The 24,533-nt window shown below is 39.7% G+C and overlaps 1 protein-coding gene across 1 annotated transcript in view; it reads right to left on the bottom strand.

The window, feature by feature from the left end:
* The window catches only part of KIF13A (kinesin family member 13A), a 120,141-nt gene that overhangs the window by 54,961 nt on the left and 40,647 nt on the right, over nucleotides 1-24,533 (bottom strand). Inside the window, exons 3-6 of the mRNA XM_069853707.1 lie at nucleotides 18,994-19,006; nucleotides 11,998-12,058; nucleotides 910-1,002; nucleotides 217-397 (exon numbers count right to left, since the gene is read on the bottom strand). Coding sequence (XP_069709808.1) covers nucleotides 217-397; nucleotides 910-1,002; nucleotides 11,998-12,058; nucleotides 18,994-19,006 — 348 coding nt within the window. The remainder of the gene's footprint in view (nucleotides 1-216; nucleotides 398-909; nucleotides 1,003-11,997; nucleotides 12,059-18,993; nucleotides 19,007-24,533) is intronic.

Genomic DNA, 24,533 nt, shown 5'->3' on the forward strand with positions numbered 1-24,533 from the left:
CCTAACATTTAAATTGATCACATCATTTACTACTTCATATAAAAGCTTTACATGGATATTGTCTTCTTTCCAGTGTATTTGTATCTATCCTTTCTAAAGAAGTCATATAAACATACATTCCTAAAAAGACTTCTCCAGGACTTCAAAAAGCGATTTCCTACTTTATAGTTTAAGACAAAAATAAGGAAGACTGTGGGGCAGAGTGAAGCTACTCACCCTTTTGGGTCAAGCAGATCTCTGACTTTCTCATTGTAGATTTCCATATAGGACACTTCCACTTTAAAAGTATGAGATTCATTTTCTTCCACAGAGATTCTCTGAAATAAAGCACAACAGAGCCGTGGGATCAGACCCAGCTGCTCTGCATTGCCCATCATTGAAAAGGACTTTCCCGAACCTAAAGGAAAAAAAGGAGAAGAAAATGCTTTAGAATGTAGTTTCTGAGCCACTCATTTATTCATGAAGCGCATGTTTTAATTCTCTTTTCATTCCTACAGTAGTGCATATCAGAACAACATGACGTGCAATTCCAGAACGTTAGCTCGCTTGCTGTTCAGAATACAGGGTACACGTAAACAAAAAGAGAAATTATCTTAAAGGTTTCTTTCAGCAGGAACACTACTTGGGACCCTTTTGAACATACTCATACACAACAAAATGAATGAGCCTTTGGTACGAACTACTCCTTTCAGGCTGTGAAAGCAGCCCCCACAGGTAGTAACTAGGAACATATTTACAGAGCTGATTTATGGACTTTACATTGTCACTGTCTGTGCTAAATGTTTTATATTTAACATTATGATATTTCAAAATACAATTCCAAAATATTATCTAGCTTAATATTTATGTTTTGTTCTTCCCACTTCCCATGTGCACAATAAGTCTTCCCCTTTAGCATAGAAGACTCACCTGTCTGTCCATAGGCAAAAATACAAGCATTGTATCCCTGAAAGGCCTTTTCAAGAATTCCTTCTCCAAGGCACTTGAACACCACTTCTTGACCTAGAAAATAATTTTTAAGTTTATTTTAAATTGAGCAACAGACTAAAAATTACTGAAAACAAAGGGAAAAAAAAATGTTTGCAAATTATTTTTTTTTGAGTGCATTGATGAACAAATGATTTAACGTAGAGCTGAATAATAAGTTCAGAACTGTTTCCCCAAAGTAGTGTAGCAGCTACCACCGTGTTTAAATATATTGCCGATTCTCCTATGAAGGGAGCAGTTCTTCAAAACATGCCAGGTAAGTGGAATGCTTAGAAAATGACATAGATGGCTAAATTTTGTGGGTTTTAAGTGTAAATTTTGCAACTAGCATGTATTCCTTAAAAACAAACTATATCAAAAGAGTACTGTAACAGAATTGGAGTGAAACCTGTCTGTGAACTAGGATATTAGAGGTACAATACATATAATGCTAGAAATCATAGAAATCGTGTTGTTCTCTTGGAAATTGTCCTCAGGTTTCACCATAAGCTACCATGATTCACCTCTTCAATCTTTTAGATGTAGAGGGGAAACAGTCATAATGGTTGGATTTTTTTTTTAGCAGCAAAGCCCAGAATTTGTACACCACACAAAGAGGCAATGGGTTTTCTGCTTTGAGTTCAGATCAGATCATTATACCGGTTGTGTGTACACCCCAAACAGGCAGAGCTGAGCTAAAGACAGTATTTACACACCTTCTGGTGTTTGGTTTTAAACCTATTTTTACTGCCTGGTGACCTTCCTAACAGCTGCTTCTCCCATTTAGGTAAGTTAGTTTCAACAGCTGTCAGCTGCAAAAGATTCCTTTGTACAGTGGATGCAACAGTGACTTCCATAATTCTCAAAATGGAACGTACCGGCATAAAAAGCCCCTAGCTATACACTTATACACTGCATGAGAATAGTTACATTCTGTTTTCTGAGAGCAACTGGTAGCCCAAAAAATTCTGCAGAACAACCTGTGGATTGATTGTGGAACGATTTACAGGGATGTAAGTAGGACTAAAAAGTACTATATAACTTTTATTTTCCTTGAACTTGAACCTAATTTTTCTTCTACTATAAAGGAAAACCAGTGCATCAATGCCCTAACAAATAGTCTTCATGTATCTTTCCACTGGAACTGCTAAAATTCCAAAGTTCCTTGAATTATTAATACTGTTTAGATGCTGAATACAGGAATTAATACCAGAGGAGAATCTGCTGTACTCTGGAATAACTCCATCTCCTTCCCATGCACACTCATCCTGTTCTCATTCACTCAAATTAATATCATCTGATCATTTTATGTCTATGTTGACAGCATTGTTCAGCCACAGAGAACATTAAACTACTGAAGAATGGATGAAGAAAATATATCAGCAAATATTTAAACAATAATGTACAGTACACAGAAAACTGCTTTCCAGCCAGCTCCTGAGGGCTCATTTTCAAGCTACCAGGTCTCAAAGAGGCAGGAATCTACTCACTATTTTGCTGAGCAAGAACACAAAAATCAAGCAAAGATTGAAGCTAAGAGTAATTAAGAGAAAAAAAGGACGTACATACCACAGTGACTGTGAGTGGAGAATAAAACAATTTGTCAGGAAAAAAACTCAACTTTTATTAGCCACTTCTGACCAGCAGTAAAACAGCAACCTCCTCCATGTTTCCCAAGAAAGTACAGCTATAAAGCAATGCTATACATGCTATAAAGCAATGCAGAGTCACAGTAATTGTAAGATAGCATACAGAACCTCTTCCTGTTAAATACCAGGAAAGGAACCCAGCTCAAATCTCAAAGGCAAAACTGGATTTCAACTTTTTTTCAGAAGAGATTTACACTGATAGGTAATTTTAAAATGGTGGGTTTATGACAGCTTAGGAGCTCAGCAATACAAACAGACAAGTGAGTCATTAAGGAGTGGTGCTCACAGTAATCAGTCAAATTATCATGGGAGAACATAAAATTTGTTTTAAGTGCACTCAAAAAAGGAGCACAAGATTAAACTTAAATTATGGGTATTTCATGAATTTGCTATTGTAATGCCCTGTTGATGGTAGCAGCATATTAACCATGAGCTTCTGAAATTTTTCATTACGTAACCTTACTTCCCCCATGAATTGTATGAGTGGGTATGCACACTGATTACAAAGTCTGCATTATATAGAACTATGTCTATGTGCACTTATGGTCAAAAGAAATAACCCAGTTGTGTTGTCCGCACTACTACATTTTTCTTTTGCTAAATAAGCCTATACTACCTGCAGTTAATACTTTTGCTTATTTACAGGGCTTTTCTTCCAGATACTTAAGTGTTTAAAAAGGTAAGCAGGGGTTTAAACTCAATTCTAACTGGCTACAACCATACAGCCTCTTAAGAGAGGCAACTAAAGGCCAGACACTGAAACACACCTGTCCTCTTTCTCATCTTCTGCTGAGAACATGGGCAAGCCTTGGGTGACTGACAGACATGCAGTCAACCTGGAGAAAGGACAGCCAAGGCTGTCAGGGATCCCAGGATGAGTGTATGACCTCCTAGTTCTCACAGGCCAAGATCTCCTGCCTGCTCTTCCCTTCGAGAAAAAGGGAGCAAGGTCCAGTGACATTCTAAATAATCTCATTTCCTTTACTTCAAGAAGCAAGAGCATTAACCTGCAATCACGCTGTGAGAAAGACTATCAGACAATGTTGGTGGATGCTCTGTAACTCCAGTTATGGTGCATGTGACAGAGTCCCAAATGCAGCAAGGGGAAACACTTGTTAACCCGCTGTTAGGGATGGGCTGCTAATCAAAACCTGAGAAACACTAGCATGTCCACTCTGTTCCGAAGACGTGCTGGAAAGCGATGTCAAGACAATATGGAAAACTTCTCCACTTTCACTGGACAGCTGCAACTGTCTTCACAGTTTCAAGACATTACCTGTGCATTTTGACAAGTGCAACTGCAAGCCAAATGCCAACAGCAGAAACATCTAAGAAGGATCAAATCAATAATTCTCAGTCCCTCAGAAGGCCAATTTCAGCAGGAGAGTAAACGAAGAATATCTCCACCATCTTTTAGGACTGAATATTTTTACACATTCACCACTCACACACTCCAACACTCTTCCATAAACAAACTGAGATAAGAAACGTTTCCTGTTGAGCAATAACCATACAAAAGATATTGAAGATGTCAGCATTCAAAATAGTATCTGTGACTTACCTGAAAGCTAAAGGAAATCCATCCTCCTCTTAGATTTACATTTTCAACCTATATGTACTCTTGGAGTTTCAAATGCTACGCTTGTGCTACTACAATTTGCCACAGGTGTTTAGTATGGCACTTTAAAGCTACAAAGCCTTTCCACATGTTCTCTGCCTACTGAAATGGCTGGGTATTTCAATGGCAAAAACATGAAACAAAGTAAAGGTAGCAAAGTATGGCAGTGCACAAGTTAATAGTGGCTATTAAATTATTAACAATGTTAAAATAAAACCTTCACACAGAGCTAATACAAAAATCTTAGTTGGACTCTCTGAACCTGCATAAATTATTAGAACACTTAAATTTGGAAAATATGCAAGATAAGGAAAAAGTCCATAAAAATACAAGACAAATACATATGCTGACATGCAAGCATATAACACACAACATTTTCAGAATGAGTTATGTAAGTATTTTCCCTTAGAAATCTATGTTCTTTCTCCTTCTCTTCCTCCAAATCAATCCCTTGTAGTTTCTGAAACCTTAATTGGAAGGTTTGATTTGAGTGTTCCTAGAGAAACACACACGTTGCAGAGGAACCCTAGGATCTGTTCTCACAACTGGTGAAATGAAGCTATTTACAAATAAAGTCTAACTATTCTCAAGTTCACTAGACTAGTGGCAGCAGACAGAAAAGAGGGGAAAAAAAAAAAAGAAGAGGAAAAAGGGCCACACCCTTTCCAACAAAACTCCCCTTTAAAAGGGAGTCAGTTAATTACTGTTTTGCCTAAGATCGCCTCATTTAGTGACAAACACATTCAAGATGTAACAAAAAATAGTTTCAGTGTCTGGTTTTTATATGTCTGGTATTTCTAGTTCACAACAACCTGTCAATCTGAAACAGGGATAATTATCTCATATTAGCATAGATTCATTCAGCCAGGTCATGACTGCAACGTTACGACACAACACTGCCCTTCCTGAAACCCTCTCCCTAACACAGCAAAAATAGCTAAAACTAAATAACTTGTTATGTACAACTCTGCAAAGTCAACTCTCTTACGGCTTAATCTCAAACCCAGAACATTTTAATAAACAAATCTTGACAGCAACAAACTGCAGTTCGTTCCATGATCTAATAAAAATGGTCTGCAGAGATCACAATAATTGAAAGCTCTACTACACTACAGTTTCAGAAGAATCTCTGTAAAACTGGAAGAAAAAAAAAAAAGACATGTAGGATTAATCTTAACAGGAACCTAGAAGCACAACAGCTAGCATAATCTACTAGCTACTGCAGCCTAACACTACAGTATTGAGAAAACACTGGAGTCTTTAATGTTCAAAACTTTAATCCACTAAAAGGTCTGAGTGCTTCAAATTAGATGCTGCAATATCTACATTTTAAGTGCCAGACCTGTACATTACTAATTGGAAGAGCAGTAGTCAGCGTATCCGTATCTATATATGTATGTATATATTTCCTATAAAATTCAAGTATAGCCCAAAGCTCAGTCTCTTGGGACAAAGCAGCCTGCAGAAACATGGATCTGAAATTTCAGGCCAAAAGTGATGCAGCTTAGGGAGTTTTATGAAAAATCCACAGCCAAGTCACTACAGTGTCAGGCCCTTGGAATGGACCTGTCTAAGTGCCACTGTAGTTATTTATATCATCTCTTGAATCCTGCCCAAGCTGAAAGGTTTCTTTCATAGAATCATAGAATCACCAGTTTGGAAGAGACCCACCGGATCATCAAGTCCAACCATTCCTATCAAACACTAAACCATGCCCCTCAGTACCTCATCCACCCATACCTTAAACACGTCCAGGGAAGGCAAGTCAACCACCTCCCTGGGCAGCCCGTTCCATTGCCTAATGACCCTTTCAGTGAAAAATTTTTCCCTTATGTCCAGCCTAAACCTCCCCTGGTGGAGCTTGAGGCCATTTCCTCTTGTCCTGTCCCCTGTCACTTGGGAGAAGAGGCCAGCACCCTCCTCTCCACAACCTCCTTTCAGGTAGTTGTAGAGAGCAATGAGGTCTCCCCTCAGCCTCCTCTTCTCCAGGCTAAACAACCCCAGCTCACTCAGCCATTCCTCATAAGGCCTGTTCTCCAGCCCCTTCACCAGCTTTGTCCCTGTTCTCTCCGGAGCCTCAACATCCTTCTTGTGGTGAGGGGCCCAGAAATGAACACAGTATTCGAGGTGCGGTCTCACCAGTGCCGAGTACAGAGGGAGAATAACCTCCCTGGACCTGCTGGTCACACCATTTCTGATACAAGCCAAGATGCCATTGGCCTTCTTGGCCACCTGGGCACACTGCTGGCTCACGTTCAGTCGGCTGTCGACCAACACCCCCAGGTCCCTCTCCTCCAGGCAGCTTTCCAGCCAGTCTTCTCCTAGTCTGTAGCACTGCATAGGGTTGTTGTGCCCCAAGTGCAGGACCTGGCATTTGGCCTTGTTAAACATCATACCATTGGACTCAGCCCAGCGGTCCAGCCTGTTCAGGTCCCTTTGCAGAGCCTCCCTATCCTCCAGCAGATCAACACTTCCATCCAGCTTAGTGTTGTCTGCAAACTTGCTAAGGGTGCACTCAACGCCTTCATCCAGGTCATTGATAAAGACATTGAACAGGGCTGGAACCAGCACTGAGCCCTGGGGAACCCCACTTGTCACTGGCCTCCAGCTGGATTTAACACCGTTTACCACCACTCTCTGGGCCCGGCCATCCAACCAGTTTTCCACCCAGGAAAGTGTGCGCCTGTCCAGGCCAGAGGCTGACAGTTTCTCAAGCAGAATGCTGTGAGAAACTGTGTCAAAGGCTTTACCGAAGTCCAGGAAGACCACATCCACAGCCTTTCCCTCATCCAGCAGCCAAGTCATTTTGTCATAGAAGGCCATCAGGCAAGTTTGGCAAGACCTGCCTTTTGCGAACCCGTGTTGACTGGGCGTGATCACCCAGTTCTCTTGCATGTGCTTCATGATAGCACTCAAGATCACCTGTTCCATGACTTTCTCTGGCACTGAGGTCAGACTGACAGGCCTGTAGTTCCCTGGATCCTCCCTGCGACCCTTCTTGTAGATGGGCACAACATCAGCCAGCCTCCAGTCCAGTGGAACTTCCCCAGTCTTCCAGGACAGTTGGAAGATGATGGAAAGGGGTTTGGCCAGCACATCCGCCAGCTCCTTCAATACCCTTGGATGAATCCCATCCGGCCCCATAGACTTGTGGGTGTCTAGTCAGGCTAGCAAGGCTCTGACCACCTCCTCTTGGATCATGGGAGCCTCATTTTGCTCCTCTAGCTCCTGGGTTTGTACACAGAGGGAACAACTTTCTTTACAATTAAAGACTGAGGCAAAGAAGGCATTAAGTACCTCAGCCTTTTCCTCATTCCCTGTCACTGTTGTTCCTTCTGCGTCCAATAGGGACTGTATGGTCTCCCTAGTCCTTTTATTGTTTATAGAAAGATTTTTTGTTATCTTTCACAGACTTTGCCAATCTGATTTCTAGTTGAGCCATAGCCCTTCTGATTTTTTTCTCTCACTTCCCTCCTGAAGTCCACCCAAGAGGCCTGTCCCCTCTTCCAGAGCCCATAAACGTTTCTCTTCTTCTTGATATCACTCAAGATCTCTCTGTTCAACCAAGCTGGTTTTCTCCCCTGCTGGCTTTTTATCCAGAACATGGGGATGGCTTTCTCCTGAGCTGCTAGGATTTCCTTTTTGAAGAGCTCCCAGCCCTCATGGGCTCCCTTGCCCTTAAGTATTGTCTCCCATGAGACTTTGCCAACCAGCCTTCTGAAGAGTTCAAAGTCTGCCCTCTGGAAATTTAATGCTACTGTCCTACTAACCACCCTCTTCACTTCACCTAGAACAGAAAACGCTATCATCTCATGATCACTTTGTCCTAGGCATCCACCTACTGCCACATCCCCCACAAGGCCTTCTCTGTTCACAAACAGCAGGTCCAGGAGGGCACCTTCCTTTGTTGGTTCATTCACCAGCTGTGCAAGGAAGTTGTCTTCCACACACTCCAGGAACCTCCTAGACTGCTTCATTTCTGCTCTATTGTACTACCAGCAGATATCAGGAAGATTGAAGTCTCCCACAAGAACAAGAGGCATTGATCTAGAGATTAACCCCAGCTGTTTATAGAAGAGCTCATCAGCTGCTTCTCCTTGGCTGGGTGGTCTGTAACAGTCTCCCATCACAAAATCTACCTTCTGGTGGGCTCCTCTGATTTTAACCCACAGGCACTCAATCTCCTCATTGCCACAATCCATCTCAATGGTGTCCAAGTCCTCCCTTACAAAGAGGGCTACCCCGCCTCCTCTCCTACCCTTCCTATCCCGCCTGAAGAGTTTGTACCCCACCATAGCTGTACTCCAGTTATATGAGTCATCCCACCACGTTTCTGTGATGGCAACGACATCACAGGCTCCTTGCCCTACGACAGCTTCCAGGTCTTCCTTCTTATTCCCCATGCTGCCTGCATTGGTGTAAATGCACTTCAGCTGAGCTGCCGAGCCTTCAGCCCTCTTAGAGGGAACAGAGTTCGGTTCCCAATTGCCTGGTAACTGGAGTAGCTAGCACCAGAGTGTCCTTCCTTTAGAAATGCTCTTCACTGCAGACTTCAATAGGCTCTTACTGTTGTTTAGGCTTATAAAAAGAACTCTTTGTTCTCATCTCTGAGAATTTCTTGGTACCCTCCCCTTCACCAAAATGCAGGGGTGTTGCTAGTGCCTGTGAGCTTTTCAAGGCAAGCAGGTGTGTCTTTATCCATGGACTGACTCTTAACCCATTCAAGTCAAGAAACAAATGGTAATAAAAAGTTATTTTGTTTACTCTCTAAACACCTCTCAGGCAAAGTTTATACCTTTAACGGATCAAGGGAAACTCATTCTGTCCTATAGTCAAATTCCCCTCTGTCCTCAAAAGTCTATTTCATTGACTCATTTTTGGTTATTTTTCTTCCTTTTGTTTAAGAGGCTCACACACTTGCCAAATACCCAACTTTTTCTTTTAGAAATTAATAATCAGTAAAAAAGCTCAGTAGCTAGTTTGGGATGATCAGCACAAACTCAGTATTTGTAATCATTCCTTGCTTGGAGTCACACAACTACAAATCGTTTGGAAACAGTTTTTGGAATAATCCAATTCAGAGGGGGTTCTGCATCTTGCAATCTCTAAGCTGGGATATCAAGTTGGTAAAGAGTCTCTGCCTTATGCAGTGTCTGAAACCAAAGCACCACTTCCACAAAGATCTTGTGAAAGAGCTTACTCCTCTCTTCTGTGCTCCAGACTTCCTGCTGCTTTCATGAGAGATACAGTCCTGTAAGGACAGCTGTAAAGACACCCTCTTTAGATATTTTCCTCACGTGAGAGTAACTTTCAGTATTTATGTTAGCAATATTGCTGGATCATATTTGAATTTAGAACCCAGTTTTCACTTCAGTGCAAAAAAAAAAAAGAGCTAAAAAGCAATCCTGCTACCAACAGCCTACTTCTGTACCATTACCATTAGGAAAAAAACAACCAAAACAGCATAGTTGTGGGGGTTTTGCGTACGGAATCACTGAACTAGAAGTCAGAACCTAAAACCACAGCACTAGGCCTCTCACAGCAACAATCCCCATGCTTTCAACGGCTGGAAAGAGAAGGTAACTTTCAAACTGGAGTAAGATCTCTCATACTTCCTGCACATGAGTTCCAAAAGAAATAAGCCTTAGCTTCAGCCGAAAAAAAAGATGAGAGCATCTCACAGCATGAGTTTAGCATAATCAAAAGAGAAGGCTAATCCCATTTTAGGGTCAGCCCAGCTCCCGCACAATCTGAGAATTATCACCAATTACCCATGTGATTAAGTTTATTGAAATAAGAATCTTGCTCTATGTTCAAACAATATCAGTAAGTGCCCGGAGTATTGTAGATCCATCAACAAAGTGAAAAATAAAACCAGACCATAACCATGTGCGACAGCTTTCAGGATCCTGTAACAAACATACATTTTGAGGAGAGCACAAAGTTTGGTTTCATTATGTCAAAAAAAAGCCCAAACCAACACGGAAGATTTATTCATGCAGGTCAACATAGAATTCAGACATATGTTGTCTGTGGTGCTTACCATTCTCTCAGTTTTCTGACATCCCATTTATCATTCAACCAAACCCAATATAGTATAATATACATAATAATAAATCTAGACAACATAATACAAGAAGAGCATGTTTTGGTTTTGCACTGAGTGTGATGACTTACAGGTTAGCCTAGTACCTGAGAATCTCTTGTTAAACCTTCCACAGACACATCTTCCACTGTATTTCTGTGATGCAGATAAAAGGGTTTTTCAAGTAAATAAATTTATGTCGCATATCTTTTTAAAAGAATTCTACTTAAGCTTGAAGCTTATATATTTAAATTTACAAGCACTCTGGACTTTCAAGCTCTACATGTATTTCCTTTTAATTCTGCAACCAATGACTGCTCTTGCCAATGATGTTAAACCTACACATCCACATAGAGTTACTTTGGGAAGGGAGTATCTAATGCACCTGTCTAGCTTACAGATCCACACCCCTTCTGTAGGCCAGTGCCCAACCAAGAAACTACAGTTTAGCTGAAAATCTCAGCCTGTCAGGTGGCTTGTTTGGAGTCTTAAGCTTGTTAATTCCATAACAGTCCCTGGTACGACCTCTGGACATAGACAACGTGTATTTGCAAGGAGCCTAGGACAACAGGCATTTGTTCCATGAGGCAAAGAAATTATCAAAAAACTCAAGCAAAACCAGTTATGGTTTTTTGTTAAGTACAGTAATTTAGGCCAAGATGTCAAAAAGACTTAAGTCACCTTAATACTACAAGAGTATAAAAACTGAAATTCTGCCATTTCAGCATTTGGAAGGTTGGCTCTAAAACAAGAGACACTACCATAGGATAGCATAGTATTAGTTCACACACAAGTGAACAAGCCAACAACCTAGTAAGTTAGGTCTGACCCAAAAACAGTGTCGGGTTTTTTTTTTCCCAGGCAGGAACATTATCTGAAATGGGCAAAAAGAACCCACCTTATATCTTTCTGCCCATAGATCTCAAACTTTGAGCTATCTAACCTTCAAGATTTACTATGAATACCTTGAATATCCAAACCGAATGTTGGGTTTGGGTTTTTTTTTCTCCTTTTCATGAACCACAGTCTTGAAATCCCAATGTTCAGAGCTGTCTCTATCAAAACAAGTACTTTTTATAAAGTATGAATATGCTAATACACAAATCCTGTTATGAGGAAACTAACTCCTGGGATTACAATCATGCCTGGATTATCCATCTTTTGAGAGGAAGAAGTCATAAAGCTGATCACTCAAAAACACCAGGGATCTGAACGACCAGACTGAAAGACTTGAAAGACCTGAAATAACAACAGGATCTGAGGAGAACATGCTTTTTTTCTCTGTCACGCACAGGAACGCAGAGGACTGAAACCACATGTCATCAGTAGCATTAGTCAGAAGTAATTTGTGATGCAGAATTGAAATTTTGTATTAGGTGACAAAACCAATTCTCTCAAAAGAGAATCTTCCAGAGAATAAAAAAGAACACTATAGCTTAGATGTAAAAGCATCCCTCCTGAACAGTGCACCAGGCACCTTAATGACTGTATACCTTCTAAACTGAGGCACTAAAATTCAGATGACTCAACTCCTGCAAAAACAAGAAGTCTTTCTGTGAAGAGATCACTTAACGATCACAGTACAAGTGCAAGAAAAAAAAAATTCCACAAAACAAGAGCCCAAGCTTTCCTACATTCTCAAATAATTCACACTGTTAAAAGTATGGAAAACAGTTTACCTGCATATTTTGTGGTGTTTGATTCATCCATGGACCAGAAGCAGTGATCAAAGGCAAACACCTGTAGAAGAACATAAAAAGACAAATCAGAAACTGTGGCTACAAGATATTTCTCTTAAAGCAGTAGAAATCCATGACTGTTTCATTGCAGTTAGGCTCTAGTGCTTCTATGAATCCTAAATCACAACTGGAAAAAGGCTTCATGAGCAGGAATATTTCTGGAAAATCCTGAGACTTGCAAAACTGCAATACTTCTTTTCTATCTGTATTATACACAATACAAAATATTCCTTACTGTATCCCTTAATGCAGACTTCAAAACACAGGCAAAAATCTAATAATTAGTTCCACTCTTCTCCATGCACTAATGCTGACAAAGTTTATGCCAACAGTAATAAAACAGAACTGAAAAAACTCAATATACAGAACTTGGCGAGATGACTGTTTAGCAGATGTGAATCCAAGGCACACAGGAGTTTTACCATGAATTTGACTTCTCAATGAAAAGCATTACTGCTTACAAGCCTTGAGGAGCAAATAAATAGTACCAGATTACCTGCCTAAACTAAGAGTACAGTACCGGATCTCAGTAGAGGAAGTTCAAAAACTACAAACAGAAAATACACCTCTAAGTCAAACAAGTTATCAGAGCCTGCTCTAATGAAAAGACTTAGTATCACTTTAGTCAAAGAGTTCCAGCTCAGTAGAAATCAAATGAGATTCAATATTGTGCTCAGTGGGTTTGTTGACCTGGAACAGTGTCTTGTAACTTAACACATGAGGATTTGATCCAAATTACTGCTTCTGCACATTTGAGAACAACAAGTATATATATTTAACATAGTTCTTTAGGCAGCTTTATGTTGCCATAAACACACCTTAAGATGCAGTATATTTTCCATATTTTACAATGGTGGATGAGTTAATAATACATATTCTATTTATTTTTTTCTTTTGTGATTCCAAGAGATGGCGAAAAAACCCAAAAAACTTTATTAAAACTTTGCCTGGGCCAGTATTTCCCTCTGCATGGTCTTCCAACAGCTGATCTCCTTAGTAAGACAAATCAAGCAGGTCAATGTTGAGCAAGACCCACAGGCTCTACTAGCAGAAATGCCAAATCCCCTGTGAGACAAACCCTGAAGTAAGGAAGACTACAGATAACTTCATTTTGGCTTCTGAGGATGTAGAACCTCTTGGATTCCCTGCTATTGCAGAACTGCTATGCAATCTACAGGTATATTGTAAGCTAACTACTCCCAACACGTCTGTTGCTGCAAGTATTTCTGAAGGATAAAACCAAGCAGCACAGTAAACTCATCTCCTTCCCACTCCCATGACTTAAGGCAAAACACATCAAATGGCTTAAGACAAGACTCAATACTGAGACAACACTTAGATCACAATGTCTGAATTCTGAAATTCCCTTCTGAAGGGAAGACAAGCAAACAAACAAACCCATCATAACAGTCTGGCAGGGAGGTCTGAGACACTTAACTGCAGCACAAACACAAAGAGACAACTTCATGAGTCAGGATGTTCCCTGCCGTGACTGAGTCAAAGGAGTAGATTTGCCACTGAACTGCAAGCAAAACGCAGCACTTAGTCCACCATAGCTTCAGATCTCTGTATCATAGCTTCAGACCTCCATATAAGTTTGGGGTGTTTTAAGTTACTTTTGTGCATTTGTTCACTGTGCTTCAAATCATCATCATGATCTCAGTCTTCAATAAGGAGAAGGGTTAGAGCATCAGCCTAAGAAACAGCATTCTCTCTTCTCACATTTCACTTTTACAGAAATTTCTCTCACAGAACTTGGTAACAAGTAGGTAACAACACTTAATCTTTCTACGATCAAAGAGCAAGCAGTTCAATTACAAAAGAAAACCCAATTGTAAGGATCCAAACGTACCAGATGCCCATTCTTTCCCCTTGAAACTAAGTGTTATCTGCAGTGGATCACAGAGCCCAGTCAGAAAGGTTACTCAGCTACATATGCTCATGTGTACTGACTTGAATGTCAATAAAGCAGTACTGTAGGCCAATTTAATCTATTGTCCTAAACATTTTCCACTTGGTTAACATGGAAAATCATGATAGAATTATTCAATTACTTGGAATCTGAACAATGATCTTGCAAAATGACTTCACAAACGAAAATATCTGCTCACAGCCAAGCATTTCTCCTAGAAAAGCAGTTCTTCTTTGGATTTTTTTTTAAATGGTAAATATTGGTCAGACTGTTTTTCACAAGTTCCACCATGATTATGCAATAGGAAGAGAAAATTTCTGTCTCAAGATAACAAAAATGTAAATATAGCTTTTCAGTATTTTTTCATACTCAATGTAAGAAGTCAGGACATGGACTCAGTCTGTTTATAAAATCTGTTCTGGAAAACTCCAAAATCCTTCAAACAGAAGTAATAAGATTACTTAAAAAAAAAAAAAAAGTCTGCAAAAAGAAGTGTAAACTAAAAAGTGTAAACTCCTGGGGCATGCACCATCTGCAAAACATGTGGAGCAGCTGCAGTAAAACTCCCTTCTCTATAGAACAACTGAGCGAAAACTTAAAAATTTCTTTGATCAGTGATGACAAAACAGTAACCTTGAACATTCCCAACAACAGCAGTTTAGCGAAGCACCCAACCAAAGCAATTTTCAGGACAACTCAGACTTGGGGGAAAAGAGATTCCAACTGCCAGAATCAACTGTCTAAGAAGTAAGGCACACAAGAGCAAGAAATTTAGACCCAAATCAGTGAGAGTCTTCCACATGTACATGACAAAGGTATTTTATGGGAAATGTCTGTAGGACAGTGTCCTACCTGAAAAGTGACCCTTTTGATCATCTTTACTGTATGAAGATGATTTATATTTTCCTGATTTCCAGCGAGTTTGCGGATGACACTAAGCTGGGTGGAAGTGTGGATCTGCTGGAGGACAGGGAGGCTCTGCAAAGGGATCTGAACAGGCTGGACTGCTGGGCAGAGACCAATGGGATGAGGTTTAACCAGGCCAAATGCCGCGTCCTGCACTTGGGGCACAACAACCCTATGCAGTGCTACAGACTAGGAGAAGCCGGGCTAGAAAGCTGCCTGGAGGAGAGGGACCTGGGGGTGTTGGTTGACAGCCGACTGAACATGAGCCAGCAGTGTGCCCAGGTGGCCAAGAAGGCCAATGGCATCTTGGCTTGCATCAGAAATGGTGTGACCAGCAGGTCCAGGGAGGTTATTCTCCCTCTGTACTTGGCACTGGTGAGACTGCTCCTCAAATACTGTGTTCATTTCTGGGCCCCTCACCATAAGAAGGATGTTGAGGCTCTGGAATGAGTCCAGAGAAGAGCAACAAAGCTGGTGAGGGGGCTGGAGAGCAGGTATTACGAGGAGCGGCTGAGAGAGCTGGGGTTGTTTAGCCTGGAGAAGAGGAGGCTGAGGGGAGACCTCATTGCTCTCTACAACTACCTGAAAGGAGGTTGTAGAGAGGGGGGTGCTGGCCTCTTCCCCCAAGTGACAGGGGACAGGACAAGAGGAAATGGCCTCAAGCTCCACCAGGGGAGGTTTAGGCTGGACATTAGGAAAAAATTCTTCACAGAAAGGGTCATTGGGCACTGGAACAGGCCGCCCAGGGAGGTGGTTGAATCACCTTCCCTGGAGGTGTATAAGGCACGGGTGGACGAGGTGCTAAGGGGAATGGTTTAGTGTTTGATAGGAATGGTTGGACTCGATGATCCGGTGGGTCTCTTCCAACCTGGTTATTCTATGATTCTATGATTCTATGAGCTGCAGGACATGCAGTCCCAAGAAGGGCACATAAGTCTACTTAGGGTCAAGATACAGAACCTACACTATAATGAAGACGACAAAACCCTCCAAGTCTCATTTAAGATGATCTGTCCTTTTCCCATCCTCACTGATTATTCCTCCTTAAAAACAAAAATTATGTGTATCACCTTTTCTTTCAACAGAAGTATGCAGAATGGTCATTTTCTTCTTAACATTTTTTTGTCCCAAGATCCATTTCCCTGAAGAAGGTATTAAGCCCCCTCTCGATATGACTATCAAAGCTATCAGAAATTCTGTTAATGCCAAAACCAGACTGCCCTAGTTTTGGCTGGGACAGGGTTAATTTTCTTCATAGCAGCTAGTAGGAGGCAAAAATTTTTTGTTTGAAAAGTTTAAAATTGCTATCTGTTATCTCCACTAAGATCTCCTGAGCTCTCAATTATTCTAAGCATTTTGAGTAAGTCTCTGCAACTAGTATTTCTGCTTTCCTGCTGCTCTGATGTCAATCCCATAGCCACCCTACCAGGAAGTTCAACGTATGGTCAGAAGGTAAGTAAGGTAAATAAAACTGGAAAACCACGGAAGACACATATACACCTACTTCAGGCGTCTGCATAGGTTGCCATTCAACCACAAGCACATATTAAATTCACACTGGTGTTGGACATTTCTCACAAATGGACACAAAATTATTCTGGTCTTTTAAATTAAAGAGGGAACTAACACATAAGTCTTAAAACTTTCTTATTTTTTTGCAAGATTCTGCCACACTAGGGCAGTAGCTTCTAAATGAAAAACTTTGGTGGAAGTAAGGGGCCAGCAGGGTGGGGGTTTTCCCAGCTATGTTATTCCAGTGTTTGACATCGCACGGTATTTTCAGGCTGAATGGTAGGACAGCTGGAAAAAAACCTTAGACACCACGTTTTAGACATCTAGAAATAGTCAGGTAACAGACAGGGCTACAAGTAATGGAACAGAAGTCACCAAGGCAGATAGTGCACTAGCGGAAGTCCATGATAAAAATTAAGTATACGAGCTTGAGTATGTACTCATTATATATTCATTATCAGATCTTAAACTCACAAACATTACAGCACAAACATACAAAGGTGGAAAGTTACAAGAAAGTCTTACGAGGTGATAGATCTTGGTACTTCTGTATCCCGATTTACTGTAAGTGTGCACACCACCGTATGAAAAACTGCATGAAAAACACAAGACCTACCACAAGCCTAAAGAAGTACGGAGTGAAAATGTGAAGGCAGCATAGGGCACAGCTTACAAAGCTCAGCTTAGAGCCACCATTCTTTATCATAAAATTACACTAAAAGCCCAAGACTAATAATAAACACAGCATTTGTAGAAACAGCAGAACACCCTAGTATCCTTACATAACTTTTCCTACAACAGCTTCTGAGCTACCAAGTTGAACTGAGATCACAATTCATCCACAGCTGATTGTGAAGTAGGTCACTGAAGAGAATACAAAGAAACTTCCAATATTGAAGAAATTTTGTTACTTAAAAAAAAATCCCAATTTGAAGACTATCAACTATGTGCAGTACTCTAAAAACATATAAAGCAAGAAACATCCAAATCTCATACCACATCTTTACAAACTCACAAAGCTTATTTCCACTTAGAGTAAGAATCTTCTTCAGACTCAAACTGATAAACATTTCACATAACATCTTTGATTTCAGTGTTGTAGCTCCAGTATGCTAATGGCCACGTAACTACATCTAGCTATGATTTGGCATATATGCACAAGCGTGCAGCTGTTATGTTTTTGTCAAAGAAATGCAAGGCCATAATTAACTTTTCACAATGTCAAGAATAACTTCACCTGCCAATAATAGAACATAAATGATGTATTACACAAAATAAGGCTCTTGTAATAAAGGTTTTATGAAATTAGAAAAAAGCAGTTTTTAATAATGACCAAACTCTTTTGAATTAAATATATTAAGCAGGATTGATAGAAGAACTTCATTAAATGTTTTCAAAAAAACCCAAAAAAACAGGTTCATCATTTAAAGAAATTCAGTCCTTTGAGAGGAAAAGATAAATCAGAAAAGCATACCATTTTCAACTCTAACAGTGCTATTAATTTTCACATGCTGTGACCTTAAATTACATATTTTTGTTTGATTTCTTTTCAAATGTGACTACTTAAATTCATGTGAAAATAGCGTTTGATCTATTCTTCCATACCTATTGGAAATAATACATATCACTTAACCAAGCGTTCTCTTTTGACGCAAAATTAATCAAAACAATAGATACTTAAATTTTATGTATTTATGCATAAACATACATATAAAATAGCTGTCTGAATCATATAGTAAATAGATACCCATATAAGACAGATATATAGATCAATAGTCATCACAATTTCTATTCCCAGAAGGCCTACAGTATACTCTGCTACACCTCCAGAACTCTCATCAGACTTGTTTCTTAAAGAGCTACAAATCCAAGGAAATAAAACTCCATTTAGAGCTAACTACAGCCTTCTGCTGTGAAAGGTACCATTCAACAGAAAGAGAAAGGATAAAATTATCATTAAATATCTGAAGCAAAATACCAATACAGTGTTTTGTATTTGCTGACAAGATGTAGTTCACAGTCCTTATCATTGCTACCATCCTTATACCAATATACTATTGGCCTTCCCAGTAAAGCTCCTTCTCTACCCAAATAGATACATAATACTCATTCTCCCCCCCTTCCTTACATTACAAATAACAGAATATTTTCTAGGCCAATTCTGTTGAGCTTCGGTCACTTTTACACAAATCATTAATTCCGGAAGATCATCAGTTACAAACAAGAACAGTTTGTTTCTTACTAGATGTATTTTGCCATCTTTTAAAGACAGTACTTTAACTTTTAAGTAGAATTACATCAATGTTTTACACACAATACTTACCTACTCTTTCAAATGTGCCTATGACTGTACTAAAATCATGACTTGCCCTGGTCACAGCTTTAACAAGTCATGCCTTGCCTTCGTATTAGTTGGATTAAAATGTATTCTTCTGTAACTATGAAGTCTTTAACTTTGAATTATGAGGAATAGATTCTTTTATTTAATGTATTTTCCTGTATCGCATACCATATTGATCACATACTCCAGGAACAAGCCCAAGACTTCTCCATTGCTTGACATTTTCAAGCAGGTACAAAGGCAAAAAGAGAGAAAAAAAACTTACCTTAGGTGGTTTTCTAGATGATTAGCAAAAGGAAAACCAGCAGCAATGTTGCGAAGCATGAAAACACCATTCACATAAAGGGAAGGGAGCAAAGAAAAAGAAAAGAAACAGTCAGTGTACATCATTATGATAACCTGAATGTTTTTGTAATCCACAATGTATTTCAGAATAATCAGATCAGAAGATATTTATATGATAGACCACAAATTTTTAATCAGTAATTAAGTAATTAGCAATGCAGCCCAGCAATAAAAAGGAGGGAAAGCATCAGCTTCATCGTAGGTATAAAAATCTAACAGGGCTGAGTTGCAGAAGGAATACAAGTATCCATTTTCTTTGTTATGGGAGTCAAAACACAGCCCATCTTTTGGGGTAAGCAAACTGTGCTTGGCAGACCAAGGTGCCAGGGTGATGCCCCACAGACTTCACTGCTACGCATGCCAGGCCAAGGTAATAGTCAAATAATGGTTTCTTAAGAAAAACCTGTGTTTTCCCTAGCAAAGGAAGCCAACACAAAACCACCATTACCCTTCACGCACAATTCCAATAAGTGCTTTTAAAAAGAACGCAGAGGCAACAAATTCCCAAAGTAAAGACATCAGCTCAGAGTACTTCAACTTGTCCCTAAATACTTCGATGCTTATGCTGGCAGCCATATGGCCACACAGTTAACTAAATCAGTCTGAGGGTTTTTTAGGGGGATTGGTTTAAAGTCAGATTGCTGCCCTGCCTCACTGTGCAGCCCCCGTGCTTGCAAGGATTAAGTGCAAGGCAAGAGAGAAGTTCCTGCCTTATGTTTAAATTATGTACTGAAATAAGGCTGAAGTGATACTCAGAAAAATTTTCACTTGCTCTTCACCTGAAGGGAAAAAAAGCAAAAATGTGGATGAAGAAAAAACCCACACTACCAGAAAAGTCTGCAGACAAAACAGTGCAAGTAGGGAACGTAGTAAGGTTTTTAAAATAAGGACAAGGATGAAGGGTCTCTATGTACCCAGTAAGATACACTGCATGAAATTCAAAGATATCACGAGGCCACAGTCTCACTGCAGAAATACAAGGGACTCAGCAGTGTTTTCATCCACCCAATTACATTTATTAACTCCACAAAAGAAAAAAAAAAAGCTGGAGAGAAGCAAATCCACAAAGATATCTTATGCAATCTTTTCTGCCTACTCTCAGCTCGTACCTTAGATGACATGTCTGCCTAAACCAGAAGTTACATAGCTGGTACACAGCACTGGGTATAATGCAAACACACTTTGCCTCCGAGCAAAACTGCTCATTGCAAGCCTTAACCTTTCATGAACGGTGGTAACACAGGCTCAGCTTATAGCTTGCTTATGTCCAGGTGGCACATAACTTGAGTAGAATGCACTCTTATCTAACCGAAAAACACATTTAGCTTTACTTTGAATGTTTTTTGCTTTAATCCATTTATCCATTTTCAGATGTGATGAAAGTCAAACTTTATTAGCTTGTCTAGCCAGAGTCCCAGCAGCAGCTCTAAACTTCCTATTCCTATTTGGAAGAGAAGTTCCTATTGAAGGAAGTCGTTCAAGGTTTTTTGGAAAGCTTTTAATACACTCACACTTTTTAATATACTCAAAAAATAATTTTGGAACACATCAGCTTTCCTAGGGAATTCCTGATAGACTGTGGTACAGGTTCAGCAGAAGCCCTAAACAGTTTAATTGAAGTAAAAAACAACAGAAAGTTTATGAACTACTCTTTTCTGATATCATTCTTTAAGGCCCCAATTGGAAAAGATACAGAACATCATTGAAGTAAATAAATAGCCTGATGCATTTCTTAAGACATTTACTTAAGCAATCCGAGCCACTACCTTTTAAGAAGGCTGTTTTTTTCTGATGCCCATTTTAAGAAAAGCATAATAACTTTTTAAACCACTGGTGGACAGCAGAGCTTCCCAGTTGGAAGCAAGATGTTGATTTCTGATCTCCTGGATTTCAAAGCTCGAGGAGCTTGCAGCTTCATACGGTACATCACATCTACTGATCCAAACTCTTTGGCTCTTAAGACTGAACCAGCAACTTCACAAGACACCTGCTACCATCACCAGCAGCAACATGATCAAGGGCCTCTGGAATAAGTCAGCTATATTGGTTTACAGTATAGATTTTCTTAAGCTATTTGGAAATTCCAGTTAACCAACTCACTGTAACTACTATCCTGCCAGCAACGTGGCTTTTCTCCCTATTCCATATAACATAGCTTCATCACTCCACCCACCCCTAGTCAAGTACGTTCAGTAGTGACAGGTGCCTTTAAAAATTAGAATGTAGGTGTAAAATCAGGTACTCCACACTGAAGGCGACAGAGGAAAAAGGCATCTTTGAAAAACAGGTCTCATTCTTTGGAATTACATTTATACAGCCTATTTTGTTCCCATTTCAGCTGTGCTAAGCAGCAAAGTAGGTCATAATTGTACTAGAATTATTTCACATTTTGCAAAGTATTCCGTGCATTCTTTTCCTTTCTCATAATTAGCTACTGAAGACGAGACAACCTTAACAAGCAACACTAAGTAACCACACACAGTTTTTACAGTAGATGATGAATGAACCACATGGCTTCGCAGCTTGCTCTTCTAAGCTGACTACGCCAGAAATCATCATGTCAGACAGTGAGACTGAAATATCTTTTTGCTCTTGTCACATGTGCAGCCACAGCAAATTCGCGGTACTTGCTGTTTTCCCAAATATACAATTAAGTATTTACGTGTAGTGGCCACCTGGTCACTAAGGTACTCCTCAGGATCCCTGCTCAAAAGGATCATTACAAGCAACTACCAATATACTAGAAAAGGGAGAGAAGTCTTCACAGTTTTCATATGTTGAGGTTAAAAACCTTTCTTTCCTCTATAAGCATAAAAATAAACCAATTAAAAAATAATTCTGATAGAAAAAAAAATATTTTTTTACATTTATTTTTGAGCTCTCATTAATAGCATTTGACAGCCACAGTTTCCAAGATTTGGTTTCCATGTGCAATTTATTCTTTTTTAGAATTCTGCAGTACCAGAAAATGAAGGAGTTCTTCGTACAGTTCTACAACCTGTTCCCAGTTACACCAAGTCAGAACAGGTTATCGAACTCATTATGCTTTTACAGATATACAAAGACATAGTTTTGTGCTCCTCCCCTCCTTGATTTCAGCATGATCCCTTCTCTCACCACTGGCCCAGCATCTCTGGAATCTAAAAACCAGCTGTTTAAAACAAATATTCCAGTATTTTGAATGGGGTTTTTTATTTTATTTTGGTTGGGGTTTTGTTGTTTGTTTCTGTATTTTTTTTTTAAAAATCAGGCTACCTTACAACTCAGGCTGAGGCTATTGCCATCAGTATGTATCTGCCTACTCAAAGGCAGAGTGCAAGAGAGCAAACCAGTGGCAGGACCTTCATAATGAGTGCATCCTGCTTTATTCCACGGAGATAACTGTACTGCTTACTGCTTTTTTATCCAGGTATATAATGCTTTCAGAGTGGCTACAGCAGAGACGGCTGACATTCAGCACTCCTAACTGCAAACTATGTAAATTATGTAGAAGCAAAGAGATGATGTTTCTCCTATCCTTCACAGTAAGATCATACAGCTCTAGGACCCTTCTTTGTCTCATCGTTTATCACTGCAGGCTGTTACTTGTAGGCTTGATACCAAGCCTACAAAACAGCATGCCTATACATTATTGATGGGCACTGTGCTACTCAACAAAAGCACCTATCCAGAAAAAGATCGCAGTCCACCACAGTGACAGTTTCAGATGATCATGAACTGCAAACTACTGGCAGCACACCATTTTCCCTAGAAAGAACACAGAAAAAAACATTTATTTGGCCATTTCTAAATGCAGAAGAAGATCAAAGGAAATGATAGGGGCATTGCCCTGAAAGGGAACCGTGTCCCACCTTTGTGCTTGGCTGAGGCACCTCCTGTAGGGCTGACTAATGAAGCTGGCACCACAATTCAATACCAGGATTCCTAGAAGAGTTAACTTATGTACTGTATGAGCACACATCCGTATACAAATATAGACAATTAGTTATTTCATATTATTGCATAAGGTGGGCAGCGCACGTCCTGTATCTGTTTAATCCTTTCACCCAAGTAGAATATGTTCTATAGACAAAACAATCCTCCAAAAGACAGCAAAAGAAAAACATTTTAACAAGTAAAGCAATTTGAGCAAATGCCTGCATAATAACACAGTAGCTGATCCTAATCCACCACCAGAAACAGATGGATACTGTAAAAATATGTTGCTCTCTAGTGCTTTATTGGAATACTGTATCAAGAAGCTGTGCTACTCACTGCAGACCTATCGCATGCAAAGAGAGAAGAGTCAGACACTGAAATCAGAATGACAAATACTGCAAGTGCAAGTTAAACAAAACAGACATTACAGTAGCAGAGTGACTTCCATGACACAAAACTGTAGAAAATTACTAAATATATCACCATAACATGGTCCTATTCCAAGAACTCAAGTTCATTCACTACAGCAACAATGAACAGCCAAAAAAAAAAAAATTTAAAAAGACATCACAGGTTATGAAACCAACACAACCTCATTAAAATAAGTGAAAGGCATTATATTCTGCCATTTACAAGACAGAAAACAAAGTGACAACTGCCCTAGAACACCACTAGTCTCTAACTTTCCCTCACTCCAAGTTCTGCCTATTTTTACTGCCCAAGGCACTGTTATTATTCCAACACCAGCAACTTGTTGACATGAAGTTCCAAGTGCTTTTAATCTTTACACAAAAGCTTTGGTGTTCACATAAAAACAACTTCTGCTGACACCCTGAAAAAGGGCTGATACCTGTCCTACATGCAACAACACACCACTTCACAGTGACTGGCTTAGGAGAACTCACCATCCATACGGAGAAAAACTAATCTAACACTTTGCTAGAAAGTTCATTAAAAAAATGAAAAAAAAAAAAAAAATCTGTCTACCCTGCCACATAAACCAAGCTCAAAAAAAATGCCATTTCAGTTAATTTGCTTAGTTTTATTGAAAAGACAACAACTGACTAGAATCATAATTCTGCTAATGCCCTGTCCAGAACCTACCATGTTAAATAACCTATTTTCCAAAAGTCTTAAACTGTACTCATTCAAAGCTTATCCAAGACTCTAGTTATTGTAGTAAAAATCTGCTACACCTATCCAAAGTACACCATAACCACAATCAATAAGTATATTAAGATTGTTCTTATTAACAACCAACTAGCCTCGTAAAAAAATGCCAAAGGAATGCAATTCTACCTAATGATTCCTACGAGTGGTAGGTACTCACCAACTAATCCTAACATTTTCAAAACTGATTCTTTTGCTCTCCTTTTCAATAAACCTTAACACGAAAGAATCTAAATGAGGAGATATTTACTAATCAGGTTCAGAGGGATGAGGAAAAGAGGGAGGGGAAAAAAAATACAAGGTCTGTTCGCTCTGAAGACTAGTCACAAGTGAATGATTCTCAGCCTGAACGTAATGAAACTACTGTCAGGG

Source organism: Phaenicophaeus curvirostris, chromosome 3, assembly GCF_032191515.1.
Source record: "Phaenicophaeus curvirostris isolate KB17595 chromosome 3, BPBGC_Pcur_1.0, whole genome shotgun sequence".
NCBI classification, from domain to species: domain Eukaryota; kingdom Metazoa; phylum Chordata; class Aves; order Cuculiformes; family Cuculidae; genus Phaenicophaeus; species Phaenicophaeus curvirostris.